At 32.6% G+C, this 25,837-nt stretch overlaps 2 protein-coding genes across 2 annotated transcripts in view; one reads left to right on the top strand and one right to left on the bottom strand.

Annotated features, from left to right (window-relative positions):
- LOC132699254 (calbindin-32) overlaps nt 1-25,837 on the top strand; it is a 369,234-nt gene that overhangs the window by 273,618 nt on the left and 69,779 nt on the right. The window lies entirely within an intron of this gene.
- On the bottom strand, nt 1,805-16,478 carry LOC132699283 (general odorant-binding protein 56d-like). Its single transcript, XM_060665919.1, has 2 exons — nt 16,396-16,478; nt 1,805-2,323 (listed from the first exon to the last, which is right to left on the bottom strand). Exons 1-2 carry the CDS (start codon nt 16,453-16,455, stop codon nt 1,940-1,942), a joined length of 444 nt encoding a protein of 147 aa, XP_060521902.1. The 5' UTR covers nt 16,456-16,478; the 3' UTR covers nt 1,805-1,939.

Here is a 25,837-nt window from a genome sequence, read left to right as displayed (position 1 = left end):
ACATTTGAAAGAGTTCTCTATAGTCATATGTATAATTATATAATTGATGATAGATTATCACCAGAAAGTCAAAGTAGTTTTAAACGAAAATCAGGTACAAATGTCACTGATGATACTGTCCGGGCCACTGTCAAGAAACTAATAAGTGTCCTAATTCTTTTAGATTTTTCGAACGCATAGGATACGGCGAATCATATGTCATTGATTGACAAGGTAAATTTCTATGTTTTTTCATGTAATTCGTGCAAGCCAATTAAACCTTATCTTTCAAATCGATATCAAAAGAGGGCAGATGTTCCAAGCAGCAGGTATTTTCTCTTGGGTACTGCAGGGTTCGATTTTGCTAATACCTCTAATGCAGAAGTTTTTACAAACCATGATCTTAGTATGATTAGTGAACTTTCTCATGCACATTAAAATCTGAAAATCTTAATGATATATATAAATCGAGAGATTATCACGATTTACCTCATAAATCACTTTTAATAATCGGCAATGCTGCGTATCACAACGTGCCGGTTAAAAAGAAGGTCACCAGTGCAAGCAAAATAAATTGAATTAGTTTAGTGGTTCCGGGAAAGAACTATACCACTGAATGAAAAATTTACAGCACCTGAAATTTATCAGGTAATTCAAGAAAATAAATTTCGAATTCCAACTGGATGAGTTATTGGAAAAACACTGCGCTTGCCTCCTTATCGTCCTGAATTGAATCCCATAGCCGTGGCATTGATTAAAAATTGTGTGGAGGGTGGAGGTGCTAGGCAAACGTTTTCCAAAGTTGCAGTTGAGGAATGGGCTACAATTTGTAAACATGTGAAGAAACACAAAAAAATAGACCATGTATTGGACGATACGATTGATGCTGATGCAATTCACAGTAAAGTGATGTCGAATCTGACAGTACTGGCGGCAGTATTCACGGCACTGTCCTATCAGATTCGGAATGAAAAAACATTGTGTTTAATTGCTAAGGGAAAAATTACAACAGCAATAAATATTTTGGTACGCTAATATTTTGAGGCATTATTTATACCCGTTTAAAATTAAAAAAAAAATCAATGCAAACATCGCATAATAATAATAATAAGCGTCTTCATGTATCTTGTCCGCGATTGACCCGAACATCTATATAAATTGAGTTTTCTCTCTATTTCGAATTTTTCTTTGTAAATCCATCAAAAAAGCTTTGTTTGTTATTATTTTTCTATATTGTATATAATGTTTTCTATTCGTTGTAATACCTGTATATCTACCCTGTAGCATTTTGTATGTTAATGACTAAAGACCACTTTATTATTACTGTTATTAACTATCTGTCTTGGAATATAGAGTCTTTTTGACACCTTAACTTTTAAATTGTAAACAATTTTATTGAGTCACCTTATGGTACAAGTCACTTATCTTCCAATGCTGGTCATACTTCTTCAACTCTCTATTCATAACATGTACTCGTATGTAAAAGAACTGTGTTTGTCTGAACAATGAAGATATGGATTTATTCAACTTAAGCCTAAATTTATTTAAAAGAAACATATACAAAATTTTGTAACATTGCTTTAATTACGGTCTTTTACCTGTTGGTTAGTTTTTGGGTTTATAAACAAATAAATAAATAAACTATAGATGTCTTTAATGTAGTTTGGACTAAAAGTAGAGTAAACTAACGCAGACTTTTCGCGCTTTGGAATGTCTAAGCAATTGACCTTCGCCTTAACAATGAACGAAAAACCTAATCAGAAATTCACCGTCACTTTTAATGAATGCATCATGCAAAAACATGTCGGCAAAGAAAACCAACGGGTACGCGTATTTATAAATAATTTATTTCAACCTAATGAATAACTATTAATCACAAATTAATTAGCCACACTATCCGCCCAACGATACGTCGAATTAATTTTCATTAAAAATAAAAATAAAAAGGTTTTATTAAATTTTATTCGGTTTTATTTGGTTTTTCTTTCGCAGCCGGTTCTTCGGTAGCTACCGGATGCGTGTGCGTATAGTAACACTTGTGAATGAGATAAACAGTCTCGCAGGGATCTTTGCCTTTGAGTTGGCACTTTGCTACTATTTTCAGCGCCTGTTCCCTATCAGCTTCGGTCGGTATTTTCGCTTTGACCACGTCCAGCTGCACTTCGCCTTTGTCGTTGACGAATCCGGCTTTCTGGTAGAAGCATTTCGTAAAGCACTTGAGTTTCTCGTCTTCCGGGAACTCCCCGAGGTCCGCCTTTTCAATTAGGATCGGGTCGACTTTCGTCTCGGCCACGCATTCCTGCCGGTTTTGGATGATTCGCTTTTTCTGTTCTTCCGTGAAATCCTGAAAGTATCGGAATCTCGTTAGCATTTAAAATTTCTTCGCCAGTCGTTATGTTCAAAAAAGTCTAACTCTAACCAAATATTAAAAAATTTAATATTAATATTTAAAATATCAAACATTTTGTTAAAATTGTATTTTCTAAAATTTTTTATAAGTGTATTTTATGAAAATACGTTTTTTTATAATCGTGTATATTATAAATAGGACTCTAAAAAAAAACGTGTTATAAAAAGACATCAACAGAAATCCAAAAAAAAAATCCTAACCTAAAATTTTTGCTTATTTTGAAGAAGAAAAGTGTACACTTCTATTTTTAATTAATTGCAGGCAAATCATTTTGCATGTTCTAAACAAGTACATTTTTTACTATGTTTTATATGCAAGTAATGTTGATGAGAAAATTGCCATAACTATGAACTGAAAGTATTTGACAAGCACGCATACCATAAAAAAATTACAAAGAAAGGAACTACTTTAAGTATAGGCGTTGGATAAAATTATTGCAAGAATTAATAAAAAAAGCATTGAAAAAATTTAACGATCCAAGCTCTCCGTTCATTACAGTTACTATAAACCTATTTGGAATTGCACACCGATTGCAGTTATAAAAGAAAAAAAAATATTTGGGCGCAAAATTTCAAAATTCTAGTTCTATAGAGAAATGGCGTTAACTTAATATTATAAAGAGCAAATAAAACACTCTGTCTTAATAATCCAAATGCTGTTAATATTTTTCTATTGTTAAATCGAATTTGCTAACGTTTCGCTTCTTCAAAGCTAAACTGAGTTTGACTTCTTCAGAGCTAAACTCGCAGGACGCAGGAGGAATTCAGAACATTTGTTTAGGATTACTGTGGATTCTCGGTTAAAATATAGAGATCACGTTACAAGCCAGGTTTCTTTGCGATACTCTGGTGCTGTCAGAGTTTCATCATTGTAACAGCTTATTCATGCCTGGCCTAGATCATACAAGGAAGTATCGTGTTCAAAAGGTGCAAAACTCCTGTCTTAGACTAGTGAATAGAGTTAGAGGTAGAACATCTAGAAGTACTCAAGCTGGTTGAATATGTTCAATCGATATAGACCTCACGCCCTATTGTTCCGCTCTATCTGAATAACAAAATTATATTTCGGACGAATGTCCATAATTTGAGTCTCCTTAGATCTCCTTCTTGTGTTACAATATCGAAAAAAGTATTTGAAAATAGCATTTAAAAAGTTCCTCATGATACCAAATTGCAAATATAATTAATAAGTCGGCCTCGTTGGGTAAGCGAAATGCAAGATTTTATTTTCGGATCACGTAATAAAACCTTTCTCTGTGTCTGTTAATTTTGGGCTTTAACAGAATCTGACTGTTCCAGACACCTGACTTTTTTGGCCCTTTGCTACCAAATTTAATTCGGCACATAATTTTCTAAATTTGCTGATAACGGTTGTTTTTTTGTTCTTTTGGTAGGTATAACAGTGTTTTCTTTTATTTGGTGACAGCTGATCTACCGTAGAAGTTACGGACGGTATTAATGAAACTTCATCTCGCCTTTGTCGTACTTCCAAGGTAATATCTGTAAGAGGAGGTCTTCATTTTAGATGTTCTGTTGATGGCTCTCCCAAGTACAAATGCCTGATTTATTTGAAGAATAAATGATTTACGATCTATAACTGCGATGTTTAAAAGGTAATAAAAAACAACCAGTAAAACACAAGTTTAAAGGCAATAGGTTATCGTAAGCCTAAATTTTTGGATACCATATGGGTTTTTACTGCTTTTTACTGCATCGGCGGGATATACAATGTCCTGCCTGAGCTTTCTTACGCACAATTTTCAAAAAATCTTAAAATAAATTTATGGCTACCTTCAACAATTATGTTTAACATTTCAGTTGAAACAAATAGATTCCAACATTCTATGAAACTTTTGCGGACTTGGCAGAGATTGTCGGGTTCTCCCTTGCCTTTTAGTAAAGCGTTTCATTCATACTGTTTCATTATGGGCTATAAAGGAATGATTCATCATCATTACTCTGAGTACTAATATCTTTCTCTGATTCGGTGTCGGAAGTTAAATGCCCTCCGGTGATATCTTCTTCACTACTACTAGATGTATCCTCATTTTATGCTCATCATCACTCTGAGTATTATCATCCTTCTCTGATTCAGTGATATCTTCTTCACTACTGTCAGATTTCCTCAATCCCCTAATAATCTTGCTTCCTCAAAATAAGTCATTATTTCTAAACAAAAATTCATAGAAGATTACCAACATACCAACTGAGATGAGCGTAAATTATCATAAATTTAAATTATAGAATTTTACATCTTGTACAAACTTTTTAAATGGGGATATGGGTACTTTTTTGGGAGACAACCAAAACAATATAATAAAAAAAACAGTACTCTGGTTTATACCACTGGTTTTCAAGTTATCAGCAAGTAATGCTGGTGTTGATAAAGTAACAGCTATAAAGTAAAGATATTCTAAACTATTTGCAACTTCATTTTTCAACAGTAACTTTTATAACGCAACGAGAGGAATTCGCAGTCTAAATTTAATTTCGGTATCTTAAACCATCTCAGAAATAATGAAGACAACCAAACTAATGGTATGTAAATTTTTTATTTACCCCTATTTTACTGATTTTGAAGTCTTTTAAAACACGACGGTCAGTTACTTTACATCTAGACTCTTGGTAAACTTTGTGGAAAAACCAATGTATGTGGCACTAATAAAGTGTAAACCTTACTAGCTAACAGTAATTAAAATAAAATAAAACATCAAAATTCAATTAATGCCAAACCATATTCAAAATAAACAAAGAAAAACTAGAATCCGATATGTAATTTTATAATAACAAGTTTGGAGAGTCTTGCTTGAAATAAAAAAAATGCTAAATTTCTGAGACCCATGGAATATGGAGCAGGAGAAAAATAACAGGATAGAGTATAAATATTCCGCACCAAAGAATCTGCAAAAAAAACTGTTATAAACTTAATGTCAAGGTAGTAGTGATCCTGTTTTGTTATTTAAATAGAGTTATGAGTTGCCTGAACTTGTTATACCAGAGTTCACGCATGAGTGAACACATGCAAAATAATATATGTGTGGATAAGCCTAAACAGATACACTGGGACGCTAATCTCCAAGTTAATTTAAATTATAGTTGAATTGAAGGTAAACAGGGCGTTTCGTCATTCAAAAAAAAAAAAGAAAAAAAGTTCATGCAATCGTCGGTCTGAGATCATATTTAAAAAAAAATTATTTTTTTGCAATTTATTAAAAAAAATCAGATTTTGTTGACATTTTGAATGATGCTGTTTTTATTATTATTTTGAAGACGTCACTAAAATTATAATTTTTTAGACCCTTAAGTTGTGTTCGTATATTGCCTCGTATTGGAGAGAAAAAACAAATTTAAATCATCGAAATTCATAAAACGTATTTTTATAAGCATTTATTTCATTCACTAACGCAAATAATAAAAATGGCCGACATCAGCTTGATTGCAGTCTACACGAAGCAAGGATTTAGTATTTATCTTAACTTTAGTATTCAACTCCCTGTACATAAACAAATCGAATCAGAGAACGGAGCAATTTTATTATTCAATCTGACTAAAAGACTTTCATTCCGATCCTTGCAAGTTAATACGAGCAAGTCCGTTTTATATGCATCCAAAGTAGGATCGATATTAAATGTGCAACCTGAAAACACCTAAATACAGCGAAAGACCTTTAGAAAATAAAAAAAGTGCTTGAAACAAAATATTCCCACACAATTGTTGTTTTCGCCCCATTAGTAGTTATGATTATGGTTGATTCGGAGCAAAAATTTTTATTTAGTATACGATTTGTATATCGCTTTATATAATTAAGTATTAGAATGCACTTGCGTCAAAACATTCAAAAGTTATACCCGTTCAAGCTGTATTTTTATCTAAAATAATAGGGCTTTTCTTGTTTCACCTTCCGCTTGGACGATTTGTGTTAAACCTCAAAGTATCAAAGTTGGCTGTTAAAACGCATACCCCATTCTTATCACAACATTTCAACAAGAAACTCTCATGTCCGTGTTTAACTCGCTTTCATCATTGTGAAGTTAGTCTTAGAACGTCTCATCTTTAACCATACACAATTTGCTTTAGAAAAATTTAGACTTAAATTTGGACTAAAAAAAAGCAAAGAAGTGTTATATTCTGAAGTGAAGTTTGAACGTTATGGACTCTTCAAGTTTTTATTGTTAATTTGTTAATTGCCTAACTTTTTTCAATCTTGTGAAATTTTTGACTTCTATGACTCTATACGACAACTATAAGGTTAATTCCATGAAATGACACAAATTTATTTGTTTGTTTCAAATAAAAGACACACTGTTTTAAAAATCTTGATTCAAACAATGGAATAGTTAAGAACTCAATTTTAATAACCTCTGCATTTATTTATGCAAGCAAGGTTACCAGCAAAGTGCTTGGAACAACACGAATTAATAATCACAGAATTCGGTAGAGGTACACACAAAAAAACACTTAAAAAAAAACACTAATATAAAAAAAAAACGATAAGAGCAAATAAAAAAGCCAATGAATTCGCGACAAGCAATCTCAACCGCTTACATTAGTATAAACTATGTAACTACTATCACCTTTTACGATATGAATATATCATACATTTTTAAAACAAAAACATTTGACAAAATTTTTCAAAAATAAAATTAATAATTTTATATTAAATTTTCCACATATCCACCATTTTGAATAATGCAATATTACCTGCACGTGATTTATGGCTTTTAATAAATAATTTAATTGGTTAGTTGCAATTTTTGTAATGCAAAAACTTCTATTGGCTTATTTTTGTATACTATTATCTCTTTGAAAATGCCCCACAAAAGGAAGTCCAGTGGGCTTAAATCCGGGCTCCTTGCTGTCCAGATGCTGTCAATTTGCCAAATGGATTTCCTAAAATTTCCATTTAAAAATTCACTGATATCAGCACTTTAATGGTAGATGCCAAATTAAATTTGGAACTTCTGTTTCAGGAATAGTATATTACTGATATAAATGTCGATTCATTATTAAATGAAAATTAATTGAATTAAAAAAATAAATTTAATAATTTATTTATATTCCAAGAATTTTTATAATATTTAACGGTATTTGAAATAACTAACAACTTCATTAAAGAAATATTAGAAACGCTTTTAGAATTAAGCCAAAGAGCTAATAAATTTAATTAAATTCGTTAATATTGCCTAGGAATTCATAAAAATTATATATATATATATATATATATATATATATATATATATATATATATATATACATTCGTGGTGTTTGATTTTAAAAAATCAAGAAAAGTAACATTTTGCGAAACACGTACGAAAAATGCCCTGAGACTTAATAATTTCTAAGAGTTGTGAATAAAATTTTGCCATAAAATAAGATGCATCCTTATCATGTACAACTTCATCAAGAACTCAATGAAAATTAATTTCAAATTAGATCAACATTTTGAGCAAGATGATTTTTTCGAATATGTGTTATTTACGGATGAAGCGACTTTCCACAAAAATTATTCTGTTGATGTGTATAATTTTCAATATTATGCTGACATTTTGTCACTGCCACACACGGTCTGAAAAAATGTTCTTTAAATGTTTGGGGTCCTATAATAGGAAATAATGTCGCAGGGCCTCATTTTTTTTTAAATCCGGTGATTGGGCAAGTTTACTTAAACTTTTTGGAGTACAGGTTCCTTTATGATGGAGCTCCCACACAAGTTACTACTTAGTTAATTTATTTCATCGGTGGATATTAAGAGGTGGTCCGACTCTATGACCAACTAGATCTGATCTAACAATGATGTATTATTTTCAGTTGGAATATGTTGCAGACCAGTTGTATAAAACTGCCCCCATAACAAAGGAGGATAAGGGAAGCCTTTCAAAATGTTAGTCATGAAATGCTAGCAAGTACTGCCCAATCGTGCAATCGCTTAAAGACCATGTTAGAGCAACAAATAAAGTGAAATTTAATTAAACAGTTCTTTTTTGTTTTGCAATTTTCTTCTTAGTTTTTAAGTGTTTTTCTTGAAGCATTAGCAATATTAATAAGGAATTTTTAATATTATCCCAAGCGTAAAATACTGTTTAAATTGTTTTTCCACAGATGCAAAGTTCTTAATATTATTTTTGTTCAGTCAGATATAAAAAATTATTTCCAAATTACCCTTTGTATTAACATGTAATGAATGCTATTATCTCAAATAATTATAATTAATTCGTCTCTGCTTTCTTTTCATGTTCACGTAATCAATCAATCAATCAATTTTGAGCAGTTTGTTCATAAAAATATATATACCTCAAAAAATACTAAGTATAAAGAACGCTTAATAAAATTTAAAGATTATTAATACTAGTAATTAACGGAATTATAGAATACAGAGTGTTCCATTCGATTTTTACACGAAAATTTGTATTTTTCATTTTGACTCACCCCGTATTAACTGCAGAATAATAGACTGCACTATTTTATAAAATTGTTGGCATAATAACATTATGGGTGTCGGAAATGGCGTAAAAAAAAGAGTGTTGAACACGGGGCATTTCTGACGAAAAAATAGTAATACCTACATACCACCCTATATTGGGTAATCGGGTATAAAAGGGAGCATCTATTAATGATTGGAATCATATTTATAGTAAATATGTCAACAGAATAGAAAGCATACAAAAAAAAACTTGTTAACAACCCAAGATACAAGAGAGATCGACAATTTTGCTCGTACGAAGAAAACTTAAAATTTTACAATTTGAAGTCGCTTGAAACTCGAAGAAACTGTTTTGATTTGGCTTTTCTTTACAAAGTTGTAAATAACCTTGTGGATTCTCCTTTTTGTATAAATTACTTGAGCTTAACGCTGATCCATACCAGGTGCGAACAAGACTGACGTTTTCTATTCAGCGATTTAAGTCGAATTACTTTTCTAAATCTCCTAAAGTAAGATGCGGTCGGACTTATAATAATCGTGTTTTTCAAAACAGCATAGATAGAGATATGTTTAACTTAACCCTTAGTTTATTTAAAACAAATATCTTATATCTATAATCAATTTAAATCTAACATTTGCTTTCATTGTAGAGATAAGACATGATTATTTATTGTGCTATTCTGTAATTGGATAGCTGCGTCTGCCTGTGAAATATAATATCTTAGTGATCTTAGTGTCCCATTAAAAATATATTAGCTTGATTTTTCACATATTTAGAAATATATGCACAACAAATATATTCACCACACAAATATTAGTATAAATACGCACACAAAAATTTTAGAGTATATTTAATTAACACACCTTAAAATTAATATTTAACCTACGTATCTACTACCGAGGTGAGTCGTCATAGAATTTGTCTACTGCTGTAATAGTGATTTTAGTTTTTTTTTTAAACTTTGGTAATTTAACTTTTTCATTCCGTAAGCTCTCATCGATCTTTGCAATTTTGTTATAACATTTAATTATGTTTATTTACAAAAACGTCATCAAAGTAAGTTTGTAAAAAAAAACTCATTGATCTGAAACAAAGCATTACATTCGACATAACATAATAGCTAAGATAGGTTTTCCTAACGCCCCGAAAATGAAAATAATTAAACTGCACAAGCAGATGCCTCCATTAATATTATCCCTAGCGTAAAAAACTGTTTAAATTGTTTTTCCATCTATAACTCATGAATTTTTAACATTTACATATCATTTTGCCGCATTATTTGGACACCCTGTAGACGTCACCAGACTGAAATGGTTATGACTAAAAATTATCAATGACTGAGTAGTCGATGTTATTAAATTTCATTTTTTCAAATTTCTGATACATTTTCAGTGTACAATTATATCTATTCTATAACCAAAGAAGTATTACATTTATTTACAAAAAGGTCAAGTTTAGTTAGTTAGTAAAAGACCATATAACTTATTGTTCAGAAACAAAGCGTTTCATTCGACATAACAAAAGATAAAATGGCTAACACACTGAAAATTAAAATAGCTAAAATGCACATGCAGATGCCACTACTAGCAATATTAATTTTGCATTTTTAATACCATACCTAGCATAAAATATTGTTTAATTTGTTTTATGAAAGTGGCGCAGTTATGTTATTTTCCGCATTACATTTTTAATTTGAATGCTATTATCAAAGAATTATACTTAATTCGTTTCTGTAGATTTTTCACGTTCACATAATATTTATATTATTCTCAAAAAATACTAGGGGGAATTTTTAATACAATTGAAAGATAATTAATGGGAGTAATTAATTATTTTAGAGTATACAGGGTGTTCCATTTGATTTTTTGCCGACAATTATAATCTTTCATTTTGACTCACCCTGTAAAATCTAACTTCAAGTATAAAATTGTTGGCATAATAAAATTACAGATATCGCAAATGGCGTCAAAAATGGAGGGTATTAAAACATAAGCCCGTTTTTCACGAAAAACTAACCATAAATTCGAAAACACTCGGTGTAGACCATAGCAACCCTACAATAGGAGATTGGGTATAAAAAGAAATATCTATTGATGCCATAATGCATAAAAAAACTGTTTAATTTTCCACATATTTATGAATCACGCAGTATATATCTGAATTTAATTATAAATTGTTTCTTGTTTCTATAAAACAAATAATAAACGAGAAATTTAAGTTTGACGGACTATTTGGACACCCTGTAGATCAATTTATCAATGACTGAATAATCGGCGTTATTAAAATTTTCGTAAGAACTACCGGGCAAATTTCTTATACATTTTAAGTGTACAATTATTTATATTCTACAACAAAGGGGAGTATTACATTTATTTACAAAAACATTATTAAGGTTAATTACTAAAAGATCAAGAATCCCATTGCTCTGAAACAAAGCGTTGCTTTTATCCGACATGAGGAAAGATAAAATGGTTGACCCAGTTTTTCCTGAAAATGAAAATAACCGCAGATACTTCGACATACATATTCTCTGCTGCGGAAGTATCCCGCACCTTTTTGAGATCTAAAGAAGTCCCTTTGATCCATTTTCGTATTCTCGTAGGTGGTGTAAAAATTCCTCCGGAGGCGTAACGCAATTTGTACTCCAGATTGTCTCGAAAGGACAAAATGCATTAGCTTTAATGAGAAAACTTTAAAAGCCCGAACATGTCACGGACTATAAAAGATAGATCCGAATGTTTAATGCCTTTAGAGATGCGCTGAAAAGAATTATCCGGGACGCTTCGGTAAAACGGAGAAATAAAAAGACAGGAGCCGGTTTCGTAGGAAATGGCGCTTCTAACGAAAGATTCGACCGAATTTCGAACAAAGTGGGTATCAATTCCGTTTAATTTTTTATCCGTCCTAATTGTTATGGGTGTGTAAAAGTTAAAGCATTTAATATTCCTCATTGAAGAGGTCAATAATCTGCCTTAATTTTAAGGGAAATCTCGATCGAGCACCTCGCGGATGTTGGAACACAATTAAGCTAATTAGCAGTGTCGTTAATGAGTTCCCGGATTTTACTTTGAAGGTTTAAGCTGCGAGTTTGCGATGTGAAGTGGCTTTAATGCCTCGCACAAAATTAGGGTATTAACTAAAACTCGCAAGTTTCTGCGTACAAGGAAAATTTTTATTGCCCATGTGTCTGGGACGTCGAGATCTAAGCAAGGCGGTTCTCCCTAGACATTTGAAAAGCACTTGTAACATGGCAGATTATATTTGTTTTCATTTAACGCCGGACAGCTTGTTTGTTGAAACATAACAGACGTAAATTTTGAATTATGATTCCGGGTAAAAAAGTATGGGGATCATTTTTCAACACAATTTTATGAACCATAATTTGTGTTTGAGATATTTTTTGAGAAATCTCAAACGATTTTTTTTATTTTGACCTCGAATAACTCTTCTAGCATTCATAGCCAAATTGTTTATTATTGTTAATTATTAATAAGGGGTGTTTTTTTTTCGATGTATGGAACTTTAAGTTGCAATAAAACAACGATGGATTATTCGATTGACATGACGTCATTGATGACGTATTACATTTTAAATATGATTTCTGGCATATGACCGCCACGGTTGGCGCGGATGTAGTCTAATCTGGACGTCCAATTTTCGATGACTTTTTCCAACATTTGTGGCCGTATATCGGCAATAACATGGCGAATGTTGTCTTCCAAATGGTCAAGCGTTTGTGCCTTATCCGCATAGACCAATGACTTTACATAGCCCCACAGAAATTAGTCTAGCGGTGTTAAATTACAAGATCTTGGAGGCCAATTCACAGGTCCAAAACGTGAAATTAGGCGGTCACCAAACGTGTCTTTCAATAAATCGATTGTGGCACGAGCTGTGTGACATATTGCGCAGTCTTGTTGAAACCACTTCTCCTGGACATCATGGTTATTCAATTCAGGAATGAAAGAGTTAGTAATCATGGCTCTATACCGATCACCATTGACTGTAACGTTCTGGTCTTCATCGTTTTTGAAGAAGTACGAACCTATGATTCCACCAGCCAATAAAGCGCACCAAACAGTCAGTTTTTCTGGATGTAACGGTGTTTCGACATACACTTGAGGATTAGCTTTGCTCCAAATGCGGCAGTTTAGTTTGATGACGTAGCCATTCAACCAGAAGTGCGTTTCATCCCTAAACAAAATTCGCTTATGAAAATCGGGAACAACGGTAATCTCGTTTTGGGTCCAATCGACGAATCACGCCTTACTTGATGATCGTTTGGCTTCAATTCTGCACGAGTTGGATTTTGTAAGCACGTAAACCAAGATCCTTCCGCAAAATCTTCCATAAAGTGGATGGATACAGATCCAATTCCTGTGCTCGATGGCGGATGGACTCATTCGGGTCTTCCTCAATGCTACGCTCTACAGCAGCAATAGCTTCTTCTGTACGCACCGTACTGCGTCTCTGGCAATGCGATTCCATGATTAATCGAATTAACTGATGGACTTAGTGCGCGATACGTATTCCGCACAGAACCATTATTTTCAAAATAAAATTGCACTATTTGCAAGCGTTGTTCAGCCGTGAGTCTATTCATGATGAATTGCCAAACCAAACTGAGAATAAATCACTTGACAGCAGTAATGCCAACTTAAAGTTCTATACATCGAAAAAAAACACCCTATACATCGCTTTAAGTTTTATAGTCTTATAGTTATAGTTATAGTTTTATGTAGTCTTTTCCTCTGGAACATATTTCTTATTTGACTAGAGATGTTGGCATATGTCACGATTGAGAAAAAATAGGCAAACTAATATTTCACGAGAAGTGGGCCGAAGAGGATACCGAAGGTGATACCTAAAAAAAACTGTGGAGAAAAAAAAAGATTTCTTTACCGTTTTACAGACATGGAATTCAAGGAATAATCAAAACTAATTCATGAATATTTCCTAGAAAAACTTATATCGGGGCCTTATTTTACATTTATATCGGACTGTCAAGTTAGACATCGCATGTCAATTTTAATTACCATAAATCTTTGAAACCATGGGCATCGGATTGTTTGCACATCAAAGAAAAGGGGCGGGTTTTCCTATTCCTCTTTATCACCTTGTTGGGAATTAGGAAAAATGATATTTCAGGCGAAGTCGCCCGAAAAGGAACAATTTGATAAGACAAATGTGCGAAGATATTAATTACAACGAAAGAAAATCTTAATTAGGCGCGTATTTCATCGAGGAAGGGTGACTGAGTAACCATGAAAAATGTGAACGACAGTATTATACCGCCCTAAAGATTCCGTAAATAAATATTTTTTTAATATTCGCTCATTTAATTTTACATTCATTTTCGTATATAATTTGCAAGTAATCTGTTTATAATAAAGTGTTTTTTTGTTTTTTTTTATTAATTCAATAACTTCATTAAATTCACTCAAAGTAAAAACCAAAACATCCTTAAACTAGCAAATAACAGAGCCACAAAAATATCAAAAAAATAAAATAAAATATCAAATATTTCTAAAGAAATATTTGTGGGACAGGCACACACAGCGCCCGATATAAACAGGTTAAAAGTGTTGTTAAGAGAAAATATGAAACCTTTGAATATCTGATAATAAATGATGAGATTTTGGCTTTTCCAATTTAATACCTTTAAATTAACCAGTATAATTAAAATGTCTGTTGAATATGTTAGTAAAATGACTTTTGATTAACGACTACTTTGAAAATGGCGTTTCTTTTGATTAATGACTCTTTTGAAAAGGGCGTTTTACCAGACCAACTTAAAACGCTGTTAATAAAAGGGCTCTATAAAAAGAGAGCTCCAGAAATAATTACAAATAACAGACCCATTAGCATTTTGTAAGATTTTCCTAAAATACTTAAGAGTCAATAGAGTCGCAAATTCGTTGACTAAATATCAAATGACTGACTGACTCATAAACAGCAACCGCTATTTTTCAATTTATGAAAACAATTTTAAAGCACTTGGAGGGTGAAACAATAGCTTTAGAAGCGAGAGTTGTCGCTCAAAAAATTGGATTTATACGGGGTAATGTGCTAAAATTGGTAAGGAATTGGTAAGGAAAAAAGTAAATATAACCTTAAAATGACAGTATCTTTCAGATATTAAAGGGGCTTACTTACTTTTAGTGTGTGAGAAAGTCAGAAGAAGAGAGCATAAATATACTATAAGCATGATGCGAACGAACTTGCTTGTAGGTGAAAACAATCTCAGCGATGTTAGTGATAAAGTTTGGCGATATTTTTGTTTTACTTTCTAGGAAATAAATTGATATTAAATAAAGAGAAAACGAATTTAATTATATTTAGAACCAAGTATTTTTTAAAAATTTAAAATCGCGTTTACAAGGGTGTAAGAAAAAAGTCATTTTTCAAAAACCGTTTATCGGGTGCGATAAATCCGCGATAAAATAAATAAATATAAAATATGAGAAAATTTGGTTTAAAGGGTATTGTGAACTGTGCTGAGAGCTACAATTTTCGTATTTACAGCTTTCACGTACTATACAGGGTGCGGGAGATATTTGGAAAAACAGAAGGGTGTGGCCGGTATTAGCAAAAAACTGAAAAGTGGGATGCCCCTATAAAGTTAATTGACCATAACTAAAAGCTGGGTTTCAGTTGTCAGTTTCTCTTACATGGTCGTATAGTCCGTATAAACAGTTAAAACTTTTATATTTAAGGTTAAGGTACAAGGTGTGTCATTTATTCCGTAGTATATTAAAAAATGTAGCAAGTGTCTCAAATTATAATCTATCTAGGAAGAAGTTCCCACTTTCATTTGAACTGTTGAAACTCGATGCCATCCAATATGGCGAAGTATTTTTTTTTTCTTAAGACAAATTCAATTATAGACAAAAATCAAAAAGATCGTTAAACTTTTCCAGGGGAAAGTATTTGCCATAAATAAAAATTCGTAAAAAATATGACTAATAGGTTTAAACAGTATTATTTTTGTATTTACGGTTTTCATCTGTCACACACGCTGCTCGAGATATTTGAAAAAATCCATATGAAAATCGCTATTTCTCACACTCAATCTAGACGCGATGACGTGATTTACGCTTACGGCGTACTGCATAGTTTCAGAAAAGAATTAATTTCTCGAAAACGATTTACTTTATGGAAAAAATTCGTGGACCAGGAAACGTGGAAGATCCAGGGCTATAGCTTCTATTTCGAACGTTCTTGGAATCATATACGGGGTGTGTTGTTTTTAGTTTTAACCTGAAACCCGTTTTTGTGGGTAAATTGAAAAATAAAGAAAATTCAAAAGTTTCATTATAGATTTTAAAATTCTGAGGTTAAAATTTTTGTTGCGATTGATGATTTTAAAAAAAAATGCATTTTTACATTTTTTTATTTAAAACATGTGCAGATCTTTCTTTATTTTATTTTTCTGTTCCTTCGAAGATTCACGAGTTCATTGAATTCAACTGGTAACGTGAACAACTAAATTAACACAAATTATATACAAATATACATATTTTTAGAAAATATATTTTCATTTAGAATCACGTCACCCAAACACCAACCAAACAAGTTACTTTACCTGACAGAAGCAGACGGCAAAAATAGCGGAAACCACCACGATCACCAACAACCGTTTCATGTTGCGTATATCGAATTAAATCCATTCTTCTAAAAATCAATTCTATATATACGAGCACGTGGACGAGGTCAGGAAATTTTTTAACACCACCGCCCGACCAGTTTCCCGATCCCGTAAACTGCATTGGATATATCGATTCCGATTTATAATTGATTTATAATCGCTAATTGAAAAACAGCAACTCGGCTTTTTCCCCAATTTTCTTTGAACCGGCGAAAATCAAATTGCCGCAACTATACGGGATGATCAAAATAAAAGAGGGGGAAATGTTTTCCTGGAAAATTAATTGCATTTTTTTTTTGCCTTTGTTGATTTATTGGATATGATGGAAGACCGGAATAAAATCCAAAAATATATAGACTTTTTCCTCTAAAAAATCAACAAATTCGATAAATTAAAACAAAAACAAAATTAACAAAGAGTCATATTCAAAGTCATTATTGATTTAGATTAGATTTAGAAATTTAAATTTTAAACGCAGCCTATTGCGAATCCAAAAACTGGATGCATTCTCCATATTTTGCTTCACGTTAGAGATATAGAAAAAAGTTATTTGAAAAAATTTTTCGAAATATTATATTCTCAATACCAAATTTCATGTTTTAGTTTTTTCAATATTTTGGCAAAAGCACAAAATTATATTGAATTGAACATTTGATAAAGACACGGTGTTGTCGAAACAATTGTCGTGAAAATCTGAACTTTTAGTTCTTATTTATTTTGATAAATGGATTTTCATCAAGTAAAAGTCACCTCAGTTCAACTCTAGAACATTATTATTATTATTATTATTATTACTGTTATGGTGATGTGATATTGACAGGAGAGGACCTTCCTCCTATCCTGCTTCACCTAAGCTCAAAAATGTTCGAACAATGTGACATGTCTGGAGTATTACAACTTTGTGATGATGATTCTGCATGTCTAGTTTCTCTAGGTTTTTCTTGAACTTTTTTGTAACAATTCCCATGGATATATGATTACTTCGTTTAGATGCCAAGTTTGTGTTAGCTGGATAGCTAGGTCTTCATATTTTCGAACTTTCTTAGCTTCCGCAGATCTCAAATGGTGGGTCAGCGGTATGGCAGTATCAATGATTACCAGTTCTTCTCGTGGTTGAGGAGAATATCTGGTATGTATCTGTTTCGAGATTTGATTTTGGCTCTTTCGAAAAAAGTTCCCATTTCAAGTCCAGTTGTTAATGTATGATTTTTGCCAGTAAATTGTGCTTTCCTAAATAAGAATTATCTACTAGTCCGCTACATCCACCCATGATGTGCTACATTTCCTAGGTCTACAATGGCGTTGATTTTCAATATCTGTTTTTCATAATTCCTAGTTCTAATTACTTTGTCTTGTATTGTGCCACTGTAGTGATCATGTTTTGCAAGGGTATTTACCATGAAGTACTTTTTCCTTCCAAATTTGTATTTCCTGAAATAGTGTAGATGTATCGGTTACTATTGGCATACCTAAGTTAAGTGGTGTGAAGATTTTATAAGCATTTCTTAAAGTCTGGACAATACGGTCTGTGGGTCCTAATAATGTTAAGAGACTTGGTTTCTGCAGATTCCGCTTATATTTAGAAATCCCCTGCCACCTTCTTTTCTTGGGTAATAAAGCCGTAATATTGATGAGTTGGGCTGTAAACATCTGAATTTTGTTAACATCTGCCATATCAGTATTGGACCATTTAACTATTCCAAAGGAATATGTGAGAATAGGTGTTCAACACTTTAGTCATTGCTTTCTGTATTTTTCAGTGAACTGCTGCTTAAGGAAATGGTCAACTTTCATGTTTTGGTGGTGTACCAAGGTATTTGAAGAAAGACCCGGGATCTTCGAATGATACTCCTTCTTTACCTGATGGTTCAAGTTTTTCTTTCTTGATTGCTATTGTTGCACACTTATCCGATCCAAATGACATCTTAATATCGTCACCGTTTCAGAGGTTGAGTGTAACTGGCTCGTATTTTACTCTGTACCTGCTTATGTGATGTTCGAGGGGGGCGGAGCTAATTGAGGAGCATAATCACCGTGTCGGATGACTGATTCTGCTGACGAGTTTATTATTTTAGTTGCCGAACACAATCACGAAACCGGATATAAAATTTTATTCGATAAAACTAAAATTCTTTCATGTAATCAATTCTTCTACCAACGAAAAATCCGAGAGTCTATAGAAATCTATAAGCAACCTGGCACCAATATGGGAATCAGTTATCCGAGGGCATGATTATGTCCCTCATTTAGCTCCGCCCCCCTCAAACAATATAAAAGCAAGTACAGAGTAAAATGCGAGGTTTTGTCATTTTTTGCAATTTTTTTTCTGTCTTCTCCTTTTTTTTTATTCATTAAGATATTTGTGACTTCTATTTATACATAGTGAGTCAAAAACATGGTGCCTAATATTTTTTAAAATGATTCTCTTAGTTTTTTATATATTTTGCTGAAAATAAATCTGTCGTGTTAGATTACACATATACATTTAGTACGTAAAAACAAACAATATCACAAAACAATGTCTTGTATACCATTACCATCGCAAATTTTTCCAATGTGGTTTAAGATTTATTTAATTTAAAAAAATTTCTCTCATGTTTATTTTTGACATATGGAGGTTTTCATACATTGCACCTGAATTAATTGTTAACTGTATAGTGAATTACGTTTGAAAAAGAATTTAGTTGACGATAACAAAAAAAATTCCGTCCACTTTCATTAAAATTTGTTTTAAAAAAAATTAACGAACAATACTAATAATAATATGTTTTTGTGTGCCCTTCATGATTGTGTCATTTTTAAAACCAGTTGTTATCTCAAAACCAGTTGTTATGACAAATATACACTTATGCAATGGTTCTTAAACATCAAGGCATAATTATTTTATTTTAAGAAATCAGTAGTTTTTAGTAGGTAAAGTAGGTAGGTAAATTTATTAAAATAATTTAGACAATAATTTTCATGGTACCAATGACAATCAAATGTCCTCTCGCTTTGCTAGTCCCCCATTTATTCGAATATATTTTCCAATTCAGGCACAACGATTATTTCTTGTGCCCGTATCTTCAATTTTGAGGTGATATAAGATATAAATAAGAACTTTGGTTAATAGAGAGAAATAAGATTTGCATTTGAGAACTACATCAAAATCACATCCAGTGAAGGCTCTGCAAAGCTCCTGTTTGGACCAGAACCTTTTAATGAGCTGCATACAAAAATGGTTGGAAAAAGAATCCCGACAATGAAGAAGAGAGAGATAAGTCTAATGGGAGTGAAACAAATACTGGCCAGATTTTGCTTGGCTCTTTTTATGCCAAATTCAGCCTTATCGAGAAAGCCATTTCATCTGCTAAAACCACAGGCTACACAAGCTACACCAATATGCTGCAGCACAATAAATGTTCTGAATCTTTCTTTCCCATTTGATGAAGCAGAAGCGAACAACGAAAGACAATTAATTACCAGGTTTACCAACCAACAAAATTGTGCTTAATTTATGGCCAAACCGTAACATATTGAAATAGAATTTAAATGGAGCTGAAGGTGACCACTCAAACGCGAATGGATAAATCTCAATTCCACTTTCCAGCAACGAATTAAAAAAAAAAACATTGATTTGTCGTTTAAAGTCTGCTTCTAATATACAGGCCGATATGTTAATATGTGGGGAACCCAATTATCTCTTATGTAGGGTTTTGTAGGAGTGTTTTCGTCAAAAATGACCTGTGTTTAAATCAAACATTTGCAATAAAACAAGTGAGAGCTAAATAAAAATCACGTCCAGTTTAGTTTTGGATTAAGTTACCCGTGAAGACACTGCAAAGCTCATGATTGGACCAGAACCTTTTTATGAGGTACAAAAAAAAATGGTTGGAAAAAGAATCCCGACAATGAAGAAGAGTAGTGGTAGTGAAAAAAATACTGAGCAGATTTTACTTGGCTCTTTTTATGCCAATTTCAGCCTTATCGAGAAAGCCATTTCATCTGCTGGAAGTAATAAAGCCACAGGCAACAAACTACATCAATATACTGCAGCACAATAAATGTTCTGAATCTTCCTCTCCCATTTGATGAAGCAGGAATGTAGGACATAACAACGAAAGACAATTACATTTGACATTTTAACCAACTAAAATTGGGTTTAATTTATGACCAAAATTGAAATAGCATTTAAATGGAGCTGAAGGTGGCCACTCAAACGCGAATGGATAAATCTCCATCCCACTTTCCAGCAACGAATTTAAAAAAAAAACATTTATTTGTCGTCTAAAGTCGGCTTCGCCTTGGGGAATGACAAATTACCTACGCACTGCATCGCGAAGGAACAAATTTAACCGCCGTTCGTATCCAAAGCAACTCAGGGAAAAGTTAACGATGCGACGGTGAAAGGGGTTGTCCGTAACTGTCAGTGATAAATGCCGAGACTTCCATTACGTCTTTAATCATCCCGAGACCGAGCCACTAAACACCATCTTAAAACGTTACGTCTCGGCGTTTGTTTGCCTTTGTGCCTCGATTGTTTCACAAACAAGTTTAAGCGTTTTTGACTTTAGACACGCGGATGAGAGTCGCCCTTGCGTTTGTTCTGCTGTAATTTTTGTTCCGGTTTCTTTAAGGAACAGTTTTGGTTATTAGGGTCGGTAATTAATCTTTAACTTTCGATCAAATGAAATGTTTAAAGGTTAATTAATGCTATTAGTCTCTTCCAGAGAAAGTTCAAATGGTGACAGATTCCGTAAAGGGTTCCATACTCCAAAGACTACTTTGGCTACACTAGCTAGATAAATAGCATTCAGTGTGTCCAAATAGTGTGTAAAAGTAATTTATTTCTTTTATTCGTTTTAGAAACAAATGTTAATTACAAAAATTATAGATAGGACAAAAGGAAACTATTTAAAATAGTTTTGTAATATACAGGGCGATTCATAAATATGTGGGGAACCCAATTATCTCTTATGTAGGGTATTTGTAGGAGTGTTTTCGAATATAAGGCCATTTTTTCGTCAAAAATCACCTGTGTTTAAACCAAATGGAACATCCTGCATTAGGGTGGGTAAAAAAATCTTCAATTTTTTTTGGACCTGACACACAAATTTTAAAAATAATTTCATAAATTGAACGCTGCACAAAAATGGCCTCTTATACTATTTGGATAAATCGAACCATTTTAAAGATATTCGAGGTCAAAGATTGAAGAATTTAAAGAAAAATAACTTTTTGCTCTGACTGAAAAACAATTATCGTGAAATATTTTCAATTCTTAATTCAAGTTTAAATTTAATCCTCTACAAAAAGATATTTGCATTGGAATCCCAATGGGTACTTATATTCATAGTTTTTAATAATTATTTTCAATTTATTTATTGAATTAGCAAATTTTTATATTATTTATAAAAATAATAATAATAATAAATAGCCTTTAGCTCAAAAGCGGCGCAGTCTAGCTTTAAATAGCTACTCTACTGAACCGCTAAAGAACTATTTTTAAAATTAATAAATTGCGCACTATTTATTGAAATAAAAAATGGATGAATAACAAATAAAATATGAAAATCGGAAGAACACCATAACTCCACTACACACTACAGAAAATGCAAACGAAGATAAAGAATTTGATAACTCAATATAATCCCTTGCTAATAACATAATTATCAACACATTATTAGGAAAACTGTATTTGTAACAAATGATATTTGTATCTTTTCTTAAATGAATATAAATTCCTGTACTGAATTCCTGTGACAATGAATTATAAACACAAATTGCGTTGAATGTGAAAAATCTAAGAAACAAGGCACTCTGATGATATGACATCGTTAGTCTGTACCTGTATCTTACACTCACAGAATGGATAGTACTCCTAGGAGTAACCCGCTCTATCAGCAAAGAGTTCTTCTTTGTTCCATTTTAAGCCAATTAAGTTGACGATATGCAGCAGATACATGGTCATATTTTCGAAGACCCATAATAAAACGAACACAAGCATTCTGCAACTTCTGAATACGACACTTACACTCGTTATCAATAAAAAAAAAACAATACACTACATCACAGTAGTTAAAATGTCAGAGAACAAGTTATTTCCTTAGTCTAAAATTTAAAATATGCCTGTTACTATATAGGATTTTTAGTGAGAAATATGCCTTTTGAAAGACATTTTTTAAATATTCACGAAATCTTAGATCACAATCTATGATCACCCCCATTTTTTTGCTGAATTGACAACGGTAAGTTTAATATTATCTAATATTATATTAATATTTTGTTTAAATAGCGTAACTTTATTTTTATTTCCAAATATCATTAAATGCGAATTTGATCGGTTTAGCTTTAAATTATGGGCACGAGAAAGTAAAGATCTTGATTTATAAATACTTCTACATCCATGCTACTATTAAAATCAAAACACCAATACAATTGAGTATTTTAGAAAAAAACAGTTCTTTATTGGAAAAATATCAATAAATGCATTAATAGGAAAAGAATTCTGTTCCACCATATGAAATTATATATCTTAATACAGTATTAACGGAAAAATCTACTCATATGGTAGGTCAAACATTTTGACCAAATTCAATGATTTTTGAGAAAGAAAGTCACTAAAATTCTTTTGAATAATCGAATTGATCGAATCTCGAGTTTTTACAGCTTCGACTATTTGTTCATATATGTTTGTTATATCGACCGAACAACGACCCTCCACCTCCCACGCATATCTGCCGTATATTCCGAGTGTCACCGACAGGATTGGCAGAGTATTGAAAAGACACGACATCAAAACAATCTTTAAGCCTACAAAGAAGATCCAGCAGACCATCAGGTCAGCGAAGGACAAGAGGGGCTCACTTTCAGCTGCGGGAGTCTACCGCATTCCGTGTTCATGCGGAAAGGTCTACATCGGGACTACCAAGAGATCAATGGGAACGAGACTTAAGGAGCATAAAGCAAGCAGCAGGCTAGGACATACAGAGAAGTCTGCAGTAGCTGAACACGCACTGGGCAGCGGGGAACACAGGATACACTTTGAGAGCTGTAAGTTACTAGCATCGGTCAACGGCTATCACAACAGACTAGTCAGGGAAGCCATTGAGATACAAAAACACCCACACAATTTCAACCGAAAGGAGGAGACCCTTAGACTCAACCAAATCTGGAACCCGATCCTTAGGAACGCCCGAGCAGTACCGATCGATATCCCGAGACCAACCGAAGCGGAACAAGCCCCGCCCACCACCAATCGCCATAAATACAACCTGCGCAGGAGAAATCGTCAGTCTACGTCCAACATCGGAGATGGAAGTACCTCTGAAGAAGCTCCCCACTCGTGCTAGCGAAACGTTAGGAAGTAATTCCAATCGACGACGGCCTTTAAACCCGAATCAAGATAATAGCTTATCAACGGGCCGCGAAAGCCTTAACCAATTTACGTGGACTATTTTCTTTGGGAATATGTTGAAGACTGCCCCCAGTTCTTGTTGTTTTGCAGTTTTGTTTTTTAGTTTTTTAAGTGCAACTTTTGAACGAATAATACTATCTTGACGAATTATACTTAATGTGTCTCTGTAGACTTTTCACGTTTAGTTAATGTTTATTTTATTGTTTTCACTGTTTTGTTCGTAAAAATGTGTATACCTTAAAAAAAAAACTCAATTGAGGTATAGGGAATACTTAATAAAAGTGAGAGAGTCTAATATTCTGAATTTTTCACGAAAATTATTATTTTTTATTTTCACTCAGCCTGTATAAACGATTCGAACAAACTTCAAAACAAGTAGAGGATGAATGGCATAATAAAATTATATGTGTCGGAAATTGTATTAGTATCTATTAATGTCATAATATGCAGAATTTAAAAAATATAAGTTTGATTTCACCCTGTATATTGAAAATAATTTGAAATTGTTTCTTTTAGTATCATCTATAGAGGCTATTACCTTGACACTCTAGTTGAAAACCCTGTATAATCGAGGGTGATTGTTTTCATTTAAACCTGATGCAGATATATTGACGAATTGCCGCAAAGTTTTTGACCGACACACAATACAGAGAACAATATTTTTATGCAATCAAAAGCATTGTGAAATTTAAGTAAATATAGGAATAAAATAATGAGTCTTTGCTTAACAATAGCGATATGGTTGGTAAGAAATGTCCTTCTTTAATGGGACAACGTTAAAACGAATTTACGCTTACGATTTCGATTATTTTTTGTGTTTCATAGGCCAGTCTACATATGTTTTTCTTTAGTGCATTTGTGTTACGTAGCATCTAGTTTAGATTGATGAGATATATATCTAAAAGTATATAAAATTTACTGTTTATAATATAATTATGGCAGCCATATTTCGGCAACATCCACAACGCTCCCCGCCCCGTCGTCACTTGTCTAAATTTGCGTCACAACAACAGCAATTTTATGGAACATGGAAAGAGCTCAAGCAAAATTTTATCATAAAACCTTGAAAGAGAAGGAGAACTTGAACAACGTCCAGAAGCTCCGACAGACTTGCCAGATGAGTGCCAGAAATTTCGGCAACAGAAGATCAGGAGTGAATTTCACATTATCTTCGTAGACCATCGGGCCCTAGTAGACAAACCGAGGGATAGTTTGTAAATCTGGACTTCAAGAATGTTCGATATTTGCCAAACTACTGAGTGACAAGAACTCGATATCTCTGTTTGACTGTACACTTATTTATTTGATTTTTGATTTATAAAATTTACGAATTTGTATCTTCACACCGTCGGATATTGCACTGTTTGGCAAGCCGGTTTTTTATTTTGTCTTTGATTTTGAGTTTGTTATTTAGTAAAATATGAAAAAAAAATCCATTTAGGGCATTGCTTAGAAGCTTTTATAAGACGACTTGACGATCTAGATATTTACTGCATTAAGTTTTTTTTTTCTCTCGCTGATTTATTTTTATATCGCAATTTTTGATGTACAAACTTGCGAGCTGATTAATAACACATCAAATCAACTGCGACAGCTTGATCTGACGAATTTAAACGCCAAAACGAGATAAAAAAAAACAACTTCGCTATTAATACAGCAATTAAATGTCGAATTCCGGTCTCGATGAACGTCATTATCTGTTATTATATGCAAATGAGCGCGTAATATCATCGCGACAAATTAGTGACACTTTAATGATTATTTTTGTTCTGATACCTTATTAGGATTATTTTAACTATTATTTTTTTTACATAAATTTTTTTGATTTCCGTGTATTAGTAGTTTAAATTCCAGATTTACGAAATACTGACGAAATTTAGTGTTATTTTATCCTCATAAAATTAAAGCATCTTTTCCATTCGGCATAGTATCGAAAGTCCAACAGATAAAAAAATATACATCAAGACAAGCTTTGTTTTGTAA

Source organism: Cylas formicarius, unplaced genomic scaffold (assembly GCF_029955315.1).
Source record: "Cylas formicarius isolate icCylForm1 unplaced genomic scaffold, icCylForm1.1 PGA_scaffold_10__41_contigs__length_53128322, whole genome shotgun sequence".
NCBI classification, from domain to species: Eukaryota; Metazoa; Arthropoda; class Insecta; order Coleoptera; family Brentidae; genus Cylas; species Cylas formicarius.
Note: the sequence above shows the minus strand (reverse complement) of the source record. Positions and strands in the feature narration are given on the sequence as shown.